Source organism: Anomaloglossus baeobatrachus, chromosome 2 (assembly GCF_048569485.1).
Source record: "Anomaloglossus baeobatrachus isolate aAnoBae1 chromosome 2, aAnoBae1.hap1, whole genome shotgun sequence".
NCBI classification, from domain to species: domain Eukaryota; kingdom Metazoa; phylum Chordata; class Amphibia; order Anura; family Aromobatidae; genus Anomaloglossus; species Anomaloglossus baeobatrachus.
In genome coordinates, this window is record NC_134354.1 from 367,797,562 (window position 1) to 367,812,480 (window position 14,919).

General features: G+C 48.0%; 1 protein-coding gene across 1 annotated transcript in view; it reads left to right on the top strand.

Moving 5' to 3' along the window:
- Window positions 1–14,919, top strand: part of TEKT2 (tektin 2) — a 93,774-nt gene that overhangs the window by 21,073 nt on the left and 57,782 nt on the right. The window contains exons 3-4 of the mRNA XM_075334064.1: window positions 2,597–2,722; window positions 5,627–5,832. Of these exons, the coding sequence (XP_075190179.1) occupies window positions 2,597–2,722; window positions 5,627–5,832 (332 nt within the window). The remainder of the gene's footprint in view (window positions 1–2,596; window positions 2,723–5,626; window positions 5,833–14,919) is intronic.

Genomic DNA, 14,919 nt, shown 5'->3' on the forward strand with positions numbered 1-14,919 from the left:
TAGGGGATGGAGCACGATGGGGAGTGCGGAGTATGGCGGATGGAGCACGTTTGGGAGTGCGCAGCATGGCGGATGGAGCACGTTTGGGAGTGCGCAGCATGGGAGATGGAGCATGATGGGGAGTGCGCAGCATGGCGGATGGAGCACGTTTGGGAGTGCGCAGCATGGGGGATGGAGCACGATGGGGAGTGCGCAGCATGGCGGAAGGAGCACGTTTGGGAGTGCGCAGCATGGCGGATGGAGCACGTTTGGGAGTGCGCAGCATGGCGGATGGAGCACGATGGGGGGTGCGCAGCATGGGGGATGGAGCACGTTTGGGAGTGCGCAGGATGGGAGATGGAGCACGATGGGGAGTGCGCTGCATGGGGGATGGAGCACGATGGGAAGTGCACACCTCTCCCCAACACACACACACACACACACACGCGCGTGCGCACTGCACAACACACCACACACACACACTGGGAACCACAAACAACTGCCCTACACAGACTCCCACACACACAGACAACGCTGCACACACAAATATACGCACATACCGCACAACACACACATTGCACAAAACATACCTCCCCCCAAAACACACCACACACACAAACCGCGCAACACACACACAACGCTACAGACACACAGCGCTCCACAAACAACGCAACACACAAACAACACCCCTCTCACCCCCCATCACACCCAGACAACATCCAGAACATGTACAGCGCCCTACACAAACACTTGGTAACTACACACAACAACATCTATATATATATATATATAACAAAAATCATACATGAACTACACAATACGTAAATTCTAGAATACCCGATGCGTAGAATCGGGCCACCTTCTAGTATATATATATTTGCCTTATTCTGTCTGTCTGTCTTGCTCCAAAATGACGTAATTACAGTGACAACCGTTGCCACACCGTGCGCACTAAAGAGCCTGTGACCAACGGCTCAGCTAACTGAACAGCCCGAACTACGGGCAGACAGGACGATGCCCGACACTTTTCCCCGCACCCACACGGAGCCCCTACTCCCCGGTGAGTGCTGCACACCTGGGAGCCCACACCAGCAACCCAGCCGACACATACCCACCGCTCGCCTCCACCCCCCGCATACATTACCCCACTTGGCTCCACCGCCCCGCGCTCCGCCCTCCGCATGTATACACTGAACACATACACATGAATAGTCACCTGTCCCCAGTCATGCAGCCCCCAGCACTGACCTCCTCAGCGCTATGGCCCCGCTCGGCTCCACCCCCCACACTTCGCCCCCTGCACACATTACCCCGCTCGGCTCCGCCCCCCACACTCCACTCTCCGCATGTATACACTGAACACACACACGAATAGTCACCTGTCACCAGACATGCAGTCCCCAGCACTGACGTCCTCAACGCTATGGCCCTGCTCGGCTCTACCCCCCGCACTGTGTCCCCCGCACACATTACCCCGCAGGATGGGGGCACATGTCAGGATGGTGGCTGAACCACGATGGGGGCACATACCAGCATTGGGCCACATCACAGCATCAGCCCACATACCAGGATGGGGGCCATACAAGGATGGAGACTATACCAAGATGGGAACCAGTTTTTGGCCATGGACAACTGTACGTTGCGTTTTCAAGAGTGACAATGAGATCCAACGTAAAAGTGCAAGTTGTTGACACCCCTTTACAAGGAAAGTTACTTACAGTTAGTGAAAAGGTCTTCACACAAAATGTAGTGTACAAAAATACATTAGACTCATCTATTAAAACTGTTCCTTCTGTTATTTATCATTTTAAAACCAATAAACAATTATAAGAATACTAAATTAAACCTAACCCATCCAGTCCATTCATTACCTTATTATTCAATCTGCTAACCTACATATACATTCTAGATTACGCGATACGTTAGAATCGGGCCACCTTCTAGTTGATATATGCCATCTGTGGGGTTCCTCTGAGGAGTCCATAAGTGAACATAACAGGATCTGCCACAGAAGATCTGTATAGAGACAGAGATGTGAGCAGATTATTATTGAAGAAACCTAGTAGACTCTGAACAAATTGTGGATGAAGTTCATTTTATGTGGATGTTTTGTATTTACTAAACATTATTTAAAAAAAGTTTGACAGCCCGTTTAGATGTGTGTCCCATCACTGTTAATTTATTCCTTTTATAATTTAAAGAGGTGAACCACCACTCGGACAACCCCTTCTCAGTCAATGTTTCGGTGTCAGTGGTGCTGGCACTGGCTTTCCTAGGGCTCGTGTGATATTATGTCACATGATCCCTGCAGCCTGTCAGGGCCCCCTTTACTGTCCTCCCCTTCTGGTGTAATTATCATCTGGAGGAGCCAAAGCTGCTCTCGGCCTGACTCATTTGACAGTGAAGATGCCTCTGGAGAGGCACTATTGACACCACCAGAATGGCGCCAGCACCGTAGGTGAGTATAGGCGTTATTATTTTACAAGGTGAAAAACATACTGATTGAGAAGTGATGGTCCGAGTAGTGGACTTCCCCTTTACTACAATGAATTTCGTTGTGGTTTGAGCACAGGATCGCATGGTAACCATGAATAACCAAACTGTTCTACTTGATTAGACTAAATGGGATGAAGAGGACAATCGTACCCGACTTTCTGATCGCATTGATGAAGTGGAAAACTGGAAACAAGTGTTGGACAAGTGTCTGATGGAAGTAGATGCTGAAATTGAAGCATTGACACTGGTGAGTCTTAGTTGACATGTCTTGTGTCATCACACAATACCAGGTCAAGTGGTCCACAATCTCTGGATTTTTGTATTGTTCCATCACTCTCAGTGTGTTTCAGCTCTAATTTAAGGATACAACTAAACTGGTGTGTTATCCAACGTGACCTCGTATAAAGTATTTCTTGTACACCATTATACAAATAGCCTCTTCAGTAAGGAAGAGGATTGGGATTTTAATGCCACCTGTTGGATGTGGCAATCCTAAGTCGATATTGAGCCTTTTAACAAGCTTTGCAACATGACTTAGGATAAAAAGCCAAACAGGACACTTCATTTACACCTACATGTTGAGGGATGTTTTCCCCTCATCAGTGCAAAGCAGGAGGTCTAATTTAGCTAGGTGAGAGGCCTCTGAGAGAAGGGTCTAAGGGGATATACCATAGTTTCTCCTTGTGGGAAGGCCAACTTAAAGTAAGGAAATTTATAAGCCATGCAATGCTCCCCTGGGAATGCAAATACTTCCTTCACCATACTAATTAGCCTGTTTATTTTCTGTTTCCCTTTTACTGTAAATTTGCATTGGGTACTCTGCTGGCTGACCATTTATCATCTAATGTGTTATCCCTTGACAATGCAAGAAAGTCTGAAAAAAAGCCCCAGTGATTAGTGTAAAAATGGCAATATTTCTATTTTTTTCTATTTTTAATACAGATCATGAAATGTAAATTAAAAAAAACATCGCCACCCAAAATAAAAAAATAACACAAAATTTAAAAAATAGGTCATATTCTGATGATAGTAGTTGTTTTTTTTGTAACGTTATTGATGCTGTGGGTTCTCCGAGAAATGTGGTCAAATAAATACCTTAAAATATTAAAACATTTTTTCAAATACCTTTATTTAGAAAAAAGGTATTCTTTATCTACTGCACTCTGCCAGAATTTTAAAGATGGCAACTTCCATCTAGCAGTGTGCATGTGTCCTAGGACGGTCTGCATGAAGAGTGAGACAGACGTACTCTCTGCACTGCATTAAAACTGTCAGGCTGACTGAGATGGATGTTCTTTGTGCAGTTTGTCCTGCTGCATGTGCTCTGTAATCTCAGATGGGTGCACACTGATTTATGATAGTTGCCAACATTAAAATCTTGGCAGAGTGCATATAGATATTTTTTTTTAATATTTAAATTTCTATTATTTATTGATTTTATAACAATTATTGGAGAACCCCTTTAAGGCACATATAGCTGGACCAATATTCTATCCAGGTCATCTATACAGGCTGACAGACACCCGACAAATGAACAAAATGCTTGTTTGTCAGTCGGGTGCAATGATTTTTAAAATCATTATTATTGACACCACATGGTCTTGTTTAAATGATGACATGCTGCTGATATCGTGATATTTTATGCGTACAGAAACATGATATTAACTATAGTTCTGAGCACATAGAATTGTGGTCATTTTGTCTAAACATGTCACTGATCAGCCTTCATGGGGTCACAATATTCCAGAATACTACACAAGTAGAAAAACACTGTAGGTGTCTGTGTGCACTGAACATGTGCTATTCAGCATCCTGGTGAGCTCAACTTTAGGCTACATGTGCACACTGTATTTTTTGCCGTTTTTTTTAGTGCAGTTTAGTTCTCAATTTGACTTCCCTCAAAGTCTATGAGAATTCAGATTTGCTGTGCTCACATTGCAGTTTTTGTCACAAACAACAAATAAACTGCAGCATGTTCTATCTTCTTGTGTTTTGTCCTTGCGTTTCTCACTAGTGATGAGAGGAGTCACAAATCAATCCCCCACTGACTCAGGAGCTGGCAGGGGACTGATCCCTGGTATTTGGCCGGATGCCGATCCCGATATAATCTATAAGGACCAGAAAGGGGTAGGAGCAAGCGCTTCATGCTCACCGATCACCCATCTGTCATTGGTTGCAGCCAGACACTCCTGCACCCTGAATGACAGCCTGTCTGACACTTCTAATCACAGACCCAGTCTGCGGGTCTATGTCATACAGTTATATGAATAAATAAAAATTGGCGTAGGATCCCCCCATATTATGATTCCCAGCACAGATATATCCACGGATACAGGCTGCAACCCCCAGCCGTGCACTTACCTTGGTTCTGTATCAAAATAGGAGGAACCGCATGCGGCTTTAAAATAAAAAATAAATAAATAAAACAGTGTGTGGTTACCCCCAATTTTGATAACCAGCCAAGATAAAACCAGACAGCTGGTGGGGATGCTACGCCAATTTTTTTTATTTATATATTTATTTTTACTGTATAATATAGACCCGCAGACCGGGTCTGTGATTGGAAGCGCCAGACAGGCTGTCACTCAGAGTGGGGGCACGTCTGACTGCAACAATCACAGACGGCGGTGGATGGGGGAAACAGTGAATATGTATGAGCCTAATGAGCAGCCCCGGAAGAAGAATGAGTGGCTGCTGGAGCAGGGTACAGCCGCGCCGGTCACTAGGTAAGTAAATTGCACTCTCTTTTATTATTTTTTCTTTATTTTTACTTTTTTTTTTATTTCTCAAGTGCCCGAACCCCGTTGGTGCCTTTGAACCCGCGGGGGCCAGACTTCACAGTTCGGCCCTTCTATCGCTATTTTTCACAAAAAAAAACCCATACCAAAAACCCACCCAAAACGCACCAAAAGCGCAGAATCAGTACAAGCTTTTTTTTTTTTTTTTTTTTTTTTTTTTATACATTTCCAGGCTCTCTGGGACAAGGTGCAGGTTTTGGTGTAGTTTTGGTGCCTTTTTTTGTGACAACAAAACTGCAGTGTGAGCATGGAGCCATACAACACAGAATAGTGCAATGGCTGAGTCCAGAAATGTGTTATCTGTTGAGTGACATTGCTTCCACCAGTCTGAATGTTCTTTTGGTGGATTGCAGATGAAAGATGAAGCAGAACGTGCCCTGCAGGCTAAAAATGTCCCATCAGATGTGGCTATAGAGTGCCTGACCCTACGTGAGAGCCGCCGAGACATTGACCTGGTGAAAGATTCTGTGGAGGATGAGGTACACAAAGAGGTGGAGGTGATTGAAGGTGTTCGGAAGGCGCTGCAGCAGAAGATCAGTGAGGCTTTTGAACAGCTCTGGTAATATAAAAATGACTGATATTGTTACATCTTTCTTTATACAGATCCACATACAGATGGGAAAATTCTTTTGATAAATAATGAAATAAGTAAGCCTGGGATAGAAGTTAAAGCAATATCCTCAAGATAAAGTGTAACCGTAGTTTCTTATATTTTAACAATCAATAGTATATATGAAAATAAGAATTTCTTCGGCGCTCTATTGGGAGACCCAGACGATTGGGTGTATAGCACTGCCTCCGGAGGCCACACAAAGCAATTACACTAAAAAGTGTAAGGCCCCTCCCCTTCTGGCTATACACCCCCAGTGGGATCACTGGCTCACCAGTTTTCTGCTTTGTGCGAAGGAGGTCAGACATCCACGCATAGCTCCACTGTTTGTAGTCAGCAGTAGCTGCTGGCTCTATCGGATGGAAGAAAAGAGGGCCCATATGGGGCCCCCAGCATGCTCCCTTCTCACCCGCGGTTGGTGCTTGTAAGGTTGAGGTACCTATTGCTGGTACGGAGGCTGGAGCCCACATGCTGTTTTCCTTCCACATCCCCTGGAGGGCTCTGTGGAAGTGGGATCTTGCCGGCCCCCAAGCCCTGGGGCCGGGCTCCATCCACAGACCCATAGAACCTGCTGGATGTGGAGCGGGAGTGCCGGTCAGGGACAAGGCCCTGCAACTTTCAGGTACTCTGTGTCCCCGGCAGGCACGGACACTCTCAGGGCTTGCTGAGCGTTGTAGTGCGCCGGGGACAGCGGCGCTGTACGCTGGGGGTTAGGTCACTGCAGCTTTGCTGAGTGACGTTGTGTATTGGGAACTACTGCGCCGACCGCTCCTGGAGCGGCGGCGCAGCTGCGACTTGTGGTGCGCCGGGGGCTTTGCGCCGACCGCGCTTTTACGGCGGCAGCGCTTCTAACTTTAGCCCCCGGCTTCTGCGGCCTAGCGCCGCTTCGTTCCCGCCCCCACCCTGTCAATCAGGGTAGGGGAGAGACGCTGCTCAATAGGCAGCGCCGAGGGCTGGAGCTTTATTTACATGCTCCAGCCCTCTCACTAGGCACAAGGGGAAGCAGACTTCCCGCTCTTCGTCGGTGTACGCCCAGGGCCCGCCCCCCCTCTCCACAAGGACGCCGGCAGCCATTACACATGCGATCTGGCTGGGGAGAGGCAGCAGGCTCTGGGAGACCCAGACTAGAGGGATTTCTGGCGACCACACACCGCTCCTAAGCGGGCGGTAAGCTGCACAGTAGTGCTGGCCCCACTAGTGCCTCAGTGATATATAGTGTACTTTTGTCTTGGTACCATATATATATATATATATATATATAGTTGCACTGTAGGTCGCTTCTTGGCTGGACACCCTGTACTGCTCTGAGGAGGCAGCAACATGTCATCCGCAAAACGCAAGGCTGCCAAGGCACGGGCTGTGTGCACGGTTTGTGCTGCATGTGGGGCTGATCTACCGGCAGGCTCCAATGATTCACATTGTGTGCAATGTTCAGTCCCAGTGGCACTTCGTCAGCCAGAGCCTATTGTGGTGGTAGCCCAGGCAGAGACGCCTGTGAACCCTGCCCCGGTGACGGGGACAGACTTTGCAGTGTTTGCTGATAAAATGTCTGAGGCTATGACAAAAATCCTGGAGACCTTGCAGGCCAGGCCAGTTCCTCAGACCATGGACACTGCTGTGGCTATGCTCTCTGGTCCCCCTCAGTTGGAACTAATCCGTACTTCAAGGGGGTCTCAAGCATCACAAGCTGAAGTCTCTGACTCAGATGACAGTCCCAGGCAGCCTAAGCGAGCTCGCTGGGAAAGACCCTCCACGTCATCACACTGCTCAGGGTCTCAGCGAGAAGAATCTCTCTGTGATGAGACTGAGGACGGTGATCAGGATTCTAATCCTGAGGCCCCTCTCAATCTGGATGCCCCTGAGGGTGACGCCATGGTTAATGACCTTATATCGGCAATTAATAGACTGTTGGATATTTCTCCCCCAGCTCCTTCAGCAGAGGAGGCAGCTGCACAGCAGGAGAAGTTCCATTTCCTGTATCCCAAGCGTAAATTAAGTGCTTTTTTGGAGCACTCTGACTTCAGAGAATCAATCCAGAAGCACGACGCTCATCCAGACAAGCGTTTCTCTAAACGTTCTAAGGATACCCGTTATCCTTTTCCCTCTGAAGTAGCCAAACGCTGGACCCAGTGCCCAAAGGTTGATCCCCCAATTTCCAAGCTTGCGGCTAGATCCATAGTCGCAGTAGAGGATGGCGCTTCACTTAAAGATGCCAACGACAGACAGATGGACCTTTGGTTGAAATCTGTCTATGAAGCTATCGGCGCGTCGTTTGCTCCAGCATTCGCGGCCGTGTGGGCACTCCAAGCTATTTCAGCTGGTTTAGCACAGGTGGATGCTATCATACATCCAGCAGTGCCACAGGTGGCGTCCCTAACTTCGCAAATGTCTGCGTTTGCGACTTATGCTATCAATGCTGTCCTAGAATCTACGAGCCGTACCTCTATGGCAGCCGCCAATTCTGTGGTTTTGCGCAGAGCCTTATGGTTAAAGGACTGGAAAGCAGATGCTGGTTCCAAAAAATGCTTAACCAGCTTGCCATTATCTAGAGACAGACTGTTTGATGAGCCATTGGCTGAAATCATAAAACAGTCCAAGGGTAAGGACTCTTCCTTACCACAGCCCAGAGCAAGTAAACCTCAACAGAAAAAGTGGCAGTCGAGGTTTCGGTCCTTTCGAGGCTCGGGCAAGCCCCAATTCTCCTCGTCCAAAGGGACTCAGAAAGGACAAGGGAGCTCAGATTCCTGGCGGGCTCACTCACGCCCCAGGAAAGCAAATGGAGGAACCGCTTCCAAGGCGGCTACCTCATGACTTTCGGCCTCCTCCCTCCGCATCCTCGGTCGGTGGCAGGCTCTCCCGCTTTTGCGACATTTGGCTGTCTCAGGTCAAAGACCGGTGGGTAACAGACATTTTGTCTCGCGGGTACAGAATCGAGTTCAGTTCTCGGCCTCCACTTCGGTTCTTCAGAACCTCCCCACACCCCAACCGAGCAGATGCCCTGCTGCAGGCGGTGGACTCTCTAAGAGCAGAAGGAGTCGTGATCCCTGTCCCCCCTCTAGAACGGGGGCGAGGATTTTACTCCAATCTCTTTGTGGTTCCAAAAAAGGACGGCTCCTTCCGTCCTGTTCTGGACCTAAAACTGCTCAACAAGCATGTGAACGCCAGGCGGTTCCGGATGGAATCCCTCCGCTCAGTCATTGCCTCAATGTACCAAGGAGATTTCATAGCATCAATAGACATCAAAGATGCTTATCTCCACGTGCCGATTGCTACGGAACACCAACGCTTTCTGCGCTTCGTGATAGGAGACGAACATCTTCAGTTCGTGGCTCTGCCATTTGGTCTGGCGACAGCCCCCCGGGTGTTCACCAAGATCATGGCAGCAGTGGTAGCAGTCTTGCACTCTCACGGACACTCTGTGATCCCTTACTTGGACGATCTACTAGTCAAGGCACCCTCTCAGGAGGCATGCCAACTCAGCCTGAATTTTGCACTGGAGACTCTCCAGGCGTTCGGGTGGATCATCAACTTCCCAAAGTCAAATCTGTCACCGACCCAATCACTAACGTATCTTGGCATGGAGTTTCATACTCTCTCAGCGATAGTGAAGCTTCCGCTGAGCAAGCAGCGGTCACTACAGACAGGGGTGCAGGCTCTCCTTCAAAGTCAGTCGCACTCCTTAAGACGCCTCATGCACTTCCTCGGGAAGATGGTGGCGGCAATAGAGGCGGTTCCGTTTGCGCAGTTTCATCTGCGTCCACTTCAATGGGACATTCTCCGCCAATGGGACGGGAAGTCGACATCCCTGGACAGGAAAGTCTTCCTTTCCCAGACGGCCAAGGACTCTCTGCAGTGGTGGCTCCTGTCCACCTCATTATCACAGGGAAGATCCTTCCTACCACCGTCCTGGGCGGTGGTCACGACAGACGCGAGTCTGTCAGGGTGGGGAGCAGTGTTTCTCCACCACAGGGCTCAGGGTACGTGGACTCAGCAGGAGTCCATCCTTCAGATCAATGTTCTGGAAATCAGAGCAGTGTTTCTTGCCCTACTAGCCTTCCAGCAGTGGCTGGAAGGGAAGCAGATCCGAATTCAATCGGACAACTCCACAGCGGTGGCATACATCAATCACCAAGGAGGGACTCGCAGTCGGCAAGCCTTCCAGGAAGTCCGGCGCATTATGATGTGGGTGGAAGCCACGGCCTCCACCATATCCGCAGTTCACATCCCCGGCGTAGAAAACTGGGAAGCAGACTTCCTCAGTCGCCAGGGCATGGACGCAGGGGAATGGTCCCTTCACCCGGACGTGTTTCAGGAGATCTGTCGCCGATGGGGAAGGCCGGACGTCGACCTAATGGCGTCCCGGCACAACAACAAGGTCCCAACATTCATGGCACGGTCTCGCGATCAAAGAGCTCTAGCAGCAGACGCCCTAGTGCAAGATTGGTCGCAGTTCCGGCTCCCTTATGTGTTTCCACCTCTGGCACTCTTGCCCAGAGTGCTACGCAAGATCAGATCCGACTGCATCCGCGTCATACTTGTCGCTCCAGACTGGCCGAGGAGGGCGTGGTATCCGGATCTGTGGCATCTCACGGTCGGCCAACCGTGGGCACTACCAGACCGACCAGACTTACTGTCCCAAGGGCCGTTTTTCCATCGGAATTCTGCGGCCCTCAACCTGACTGCGTGGCCATTGAGTCCTGGATCCTAGCGTCTTCAGGCTTATCCCAAGGGGTCGTTGCCACCATGAGACAGGCTAGGAAGCCCACGTCTGCTAAGATCTACCACAGAACGTGGAGGATATTCTTATCCTGGTGCTCTGCTCAGAGAGTGTCTCCCTGGCCATTTGCATTACCTACCCTTCTTTCTTTCCTCCAATCTGGGTTAGAAAAAGGTTTGTCGCTCGGCTCCCTTAAAGGGCAAGTCTCGGCGCTATCCGTCTTTTTTCAGAAGCGTCCAGCACGACTTTCTAAGGTGCGCACGTTCCTACAGGGGGTTTGCCATATAGTTCCCCCGTACAAGCGGCCGTTAGATCCATGGGATCTGAACAGGGTACTAGTTGCCCTCCAGAAGCCGCCCTTCGAGCCTCTGAAGGAGGTTTCACTTTCTAGACTTTCACAGAAAGTGGCTTTTCTGGTAGCGATCACATCTCTTCGGAGAGTGTCTGAGCTAGCAGCGTTGTCTTCCAAGGCTCCCTTCCTGGTCTTCCACCAGGACAAGGTAGTGCTGCGCCCCATTCAGGAGTTTCTCCCGAAGGTGGTATCCTCTTTTCATCTTAATCAGGATATCTTTTTGCCTTCGTTTTGTCCTCATGCAGTTCATCGGTATGAGAAGGATTTACATTTGTTAGATCTGGTGAGAGCACTCAGAATCTACATTTCCCGCACAGCGCCCCTGCGCCGTTCGGATGCACTCTTTGTCCTTGTCGCTGGTAAGCGCAAAGGGTCGCAGGCTTCTAAGGCCACCCTGGCTCGATGGATCAAAGAACCAATTCTTGAAGCCTACCGTTCTGCAGGGCTTCAGGTTCCATCAGGGCTGAAGGCCCATTCTACCAGAGCCGTGGGTGCGTCCTGGGCATTGCGACACCAGGCTACGGCTCAACAGGTGTGCCAGGCAGCTACCTGGTCGAGTCTGCACACTTTCACCAAACATTATCAGGTGCATACCTATGCTTCGGCGGACGCCAGCCTAGGTAGAAGAGTCCTGCAGGCGGCAGTTGCCTCCCCGTAGGGGAGGGCTGTCTTGCAGCTCTAACATGAGGTATTTCTTTACCCACCCAGGGACAGCTTTTGGACGTCCCAATCGTCTGGGTCTCCCAATAGAGCGCCGAAGAAGAAGGGAATTTTGTTACTTACCGTAAATTCCTTTTCTTCTAGCTCTTATTGGGAGACCCAGCACCCGCCCTGTTGTCCTTCGGGATTGTTGGTTTGTTTGCGGGTACACATGTTGTTCATGTTGAACGGTTTTCAGTTCTCCGATGTTACTCGGAGTGAATTTGTTTAAACCAGTTATTGGCTTTCCTCCTTCTTGCTTTTGCACTAAAACTGGTGAGCCAGTGATCCCACTGGGGGTGTATAGCCAGAAGGGGAGGGGCCTTACACTTTTTAGTGTAATTGCTTTGTGTGGCCTCCGGAGGCAGTGCTATACACCCAATCGTCTGGGTCTCCCAATAAGAGCTAGAAGAAAAGGAATTTACGGTAAGTAACAAAATTCCCTTCTTTTGTAATACATCTTGATAGAGAAAGCCACTCCTTTCTCCTCAAAGACTGATCAATCATTCTTAAAGGGAACCTGTCATCAGAAATTTAGCTATAAAGCTAAAAGTTCCCCCCTCTGCAGCTCCTGGGCTGCATTCTAGGAAGCTTCCTATAGTTTTTTTGGCACCTTTTATACCAAAATAAACACTTTGTAAACTGGTACCTTTTCGTATGCAAATTTCTAAAATCTTCCATGGGGGCGGGCTGCCTGGGGTCCGTTGCTGTCCTCCTGCAGATTTACGCCGCCCCCGAACGCTGAATTTCAAAAGCTCAGGACGCCGCCCCTGGGTGCCCGTGGTCCCGCGCATGCGTTGTTCCACTGTAGCGGTGCCGTGCACGTGTGACCGCTAGTGACGCTTTGCGCGGGCACGAGGTTATGGGCGGCGTTGTGAGTGTCATCAGTAAGTGCCGCCCATAACCTCGTGACCGCACTTTCCCCTATGACTCCAGCGTTATGCGCAAGCGCTCGCTGGCCTGATGCCCGGACGTCCCCTCCTTCCCATCCTGCTCAGCAGCAGGAAATAGATGGGAAGGAGGGGACGTCCGGGCATCAGGCCAGCGAGCGCTTGCGCATAACGCTGGAGTCATAGGGGAAAGTGCGGTCACGAGGTTATGGGCGGCACTTACTGATGACACTCACAGCGCCGCCCATAACCTCGTGCCCGCGCAAAGCGTCACTAGCGGTCACACGTGCACGCAGTGCACGGCACCGCTACAGTGGAACAGCGCATGCGCGGGACCACGGGCACCCAGGGGCGGCGTCCTGAGCTTTTGAAATTCAGCGTTTGGGGGCGGCGTAAATCTGCAGGAGGACAGCAACGGACCCCAGGCAGCCCGCCCCCATGGAAGATTTTAGAAATTTGCATATGAAAAGGTACCAGTTTACAAAGTGTTTATTTTGGTATAAAAGGGGCCAAAAAAACTATAGGAAGCTTCCTAGAATGCAGCCCAGGAGCTGCAGAGGGGGGAACTTTTAGCTTTATAGCTAAATTTCTGATGACAGGTTCCCTTTAAAATTCTCAATTCACAAGCAAAATGTGTCTTCAGTAAATACAGATATTCCCAATATTGAGATAGGAGATGACAGTTAGTGAACTTCCTGCAAAATGACTGTCTGTCTCAAGCTTCTCCCTCCTCCTTCCATCCTTATAAAATTTTACGAGCACCAACTGTCATCTCCTATCTCCGTGATGGGAAAGTCTGTCTTCACTGAATACAGATTTTACCAATTAATTGAGAATATAAGATCAGTGAGGGAGGAAGAAACAGGGTCTCAGCAAACCCAAATCAGCTTTATAGTGTTGTCAGAAAGCTGAATTAACCCTGTAACTGAGGCTAATATGTCAGCCTGAGTTACATGGGAATTCATTAATAAAAAATACATTTTGTTATGTTAATAGGCCTCAAGATTTTTTTATGATGTCACGGGGGACACAGTTTGTAAAATAAATGAAGCACAAACAAGAAAAAATGGGAAACAAAATAATGAAACAAACGAACAAAAAATACTGTATATCCCATATATAAAAATAATTTTAATGGAGAGAGGTAATCAATTAAATATTAATAGTTTGTGCTACCATATTAAAATAAATAGCAAAAAAATGTAAAAACATATTTTTAATTATGAGTCAGGAAAAAACTTTAGCAGTCTTAAAACTGCTTCTAAAAAATCAATTGAATATGTACCTGGTCATGAATGGGAGAAAGTGGCCCAGTCTTGAACTGGCTGCAAATCTTTATCTACTAGCCTTTAATTAGAAGATTGTATTATTGCCTAAATATAAAGACATGTCATAAAGAAATTATAAAATCCATAATACATCTCTGGATAGAGAGGGCATATCCACCTCCACACAACACTGAACATATGGGATCAATTATAAATAGTGAAGTAAGAAACTAATTAAAACAAGAGAAAGGGAGAGTTGACAGTCCCATTGTCATTGAAGTAAGACCTCCTGGTCTGTACAGGTAATTACTGCAGCAAAATTTGGTAGGAAAGAAACCACAAGTCTTTTACACAAAGGAGGAGAACTGCATTTCCAGGCATAACCTTCATTTCATCAAAGTATCTTTGGTAGACACTCTGTCTCCGGTGTCCAAATATGAATATTGGAGTTTTGCATGCATCTGATATTTATGAGAGATAGATTTTCGGCATCTGATTGAAGGGACAAACATAATGCATTCATTCACGTCACCATAAGACCGGCAGAACCCCTTCAATTTAATATTGGCTAATTGTATGATGCTATACATACCATGTTTCTTCTCTATAGTAGGATAAAATCGTGATAAGAAACATGACCACGATATCTTTTGCCTGGGACCTCCAGGGGCAGATATCCTGTAAATTGGGGATCTCATAAAATTCTGAAGGGCTGAGCACATCCCCACAAACAGCCCCACATGCGCTCATCAAGGGGAGGTGTGCGTAACTTTGATCTACTAAAAAACAGAAATTGGGTTTGTTCCTTTGTCAGTTCTTGGAACATGCAGCTTGCTGTAGTTTCTGTCCTTTTTATTTAAGGTGTTCCTCCCTCATTGCAGCAACATCAGGTTTAGTAATTTTCTTTTGTTTATTACTTTCATTCTATGTATTATTTGTTCCCCTTTATAGCTTGATTTGTAGATTTTTATAAACATTGTCTACTTTTCAGAATAAATACCGTATTTTTCGGTTTAGAAGACGCACCCCAAATTTAAAGAAATTTAAAGGGTAAAAAAAATGGTGTCCGTCATATAATCCGGTGGTGTCTTACCGGGAAGGGGGGCATTA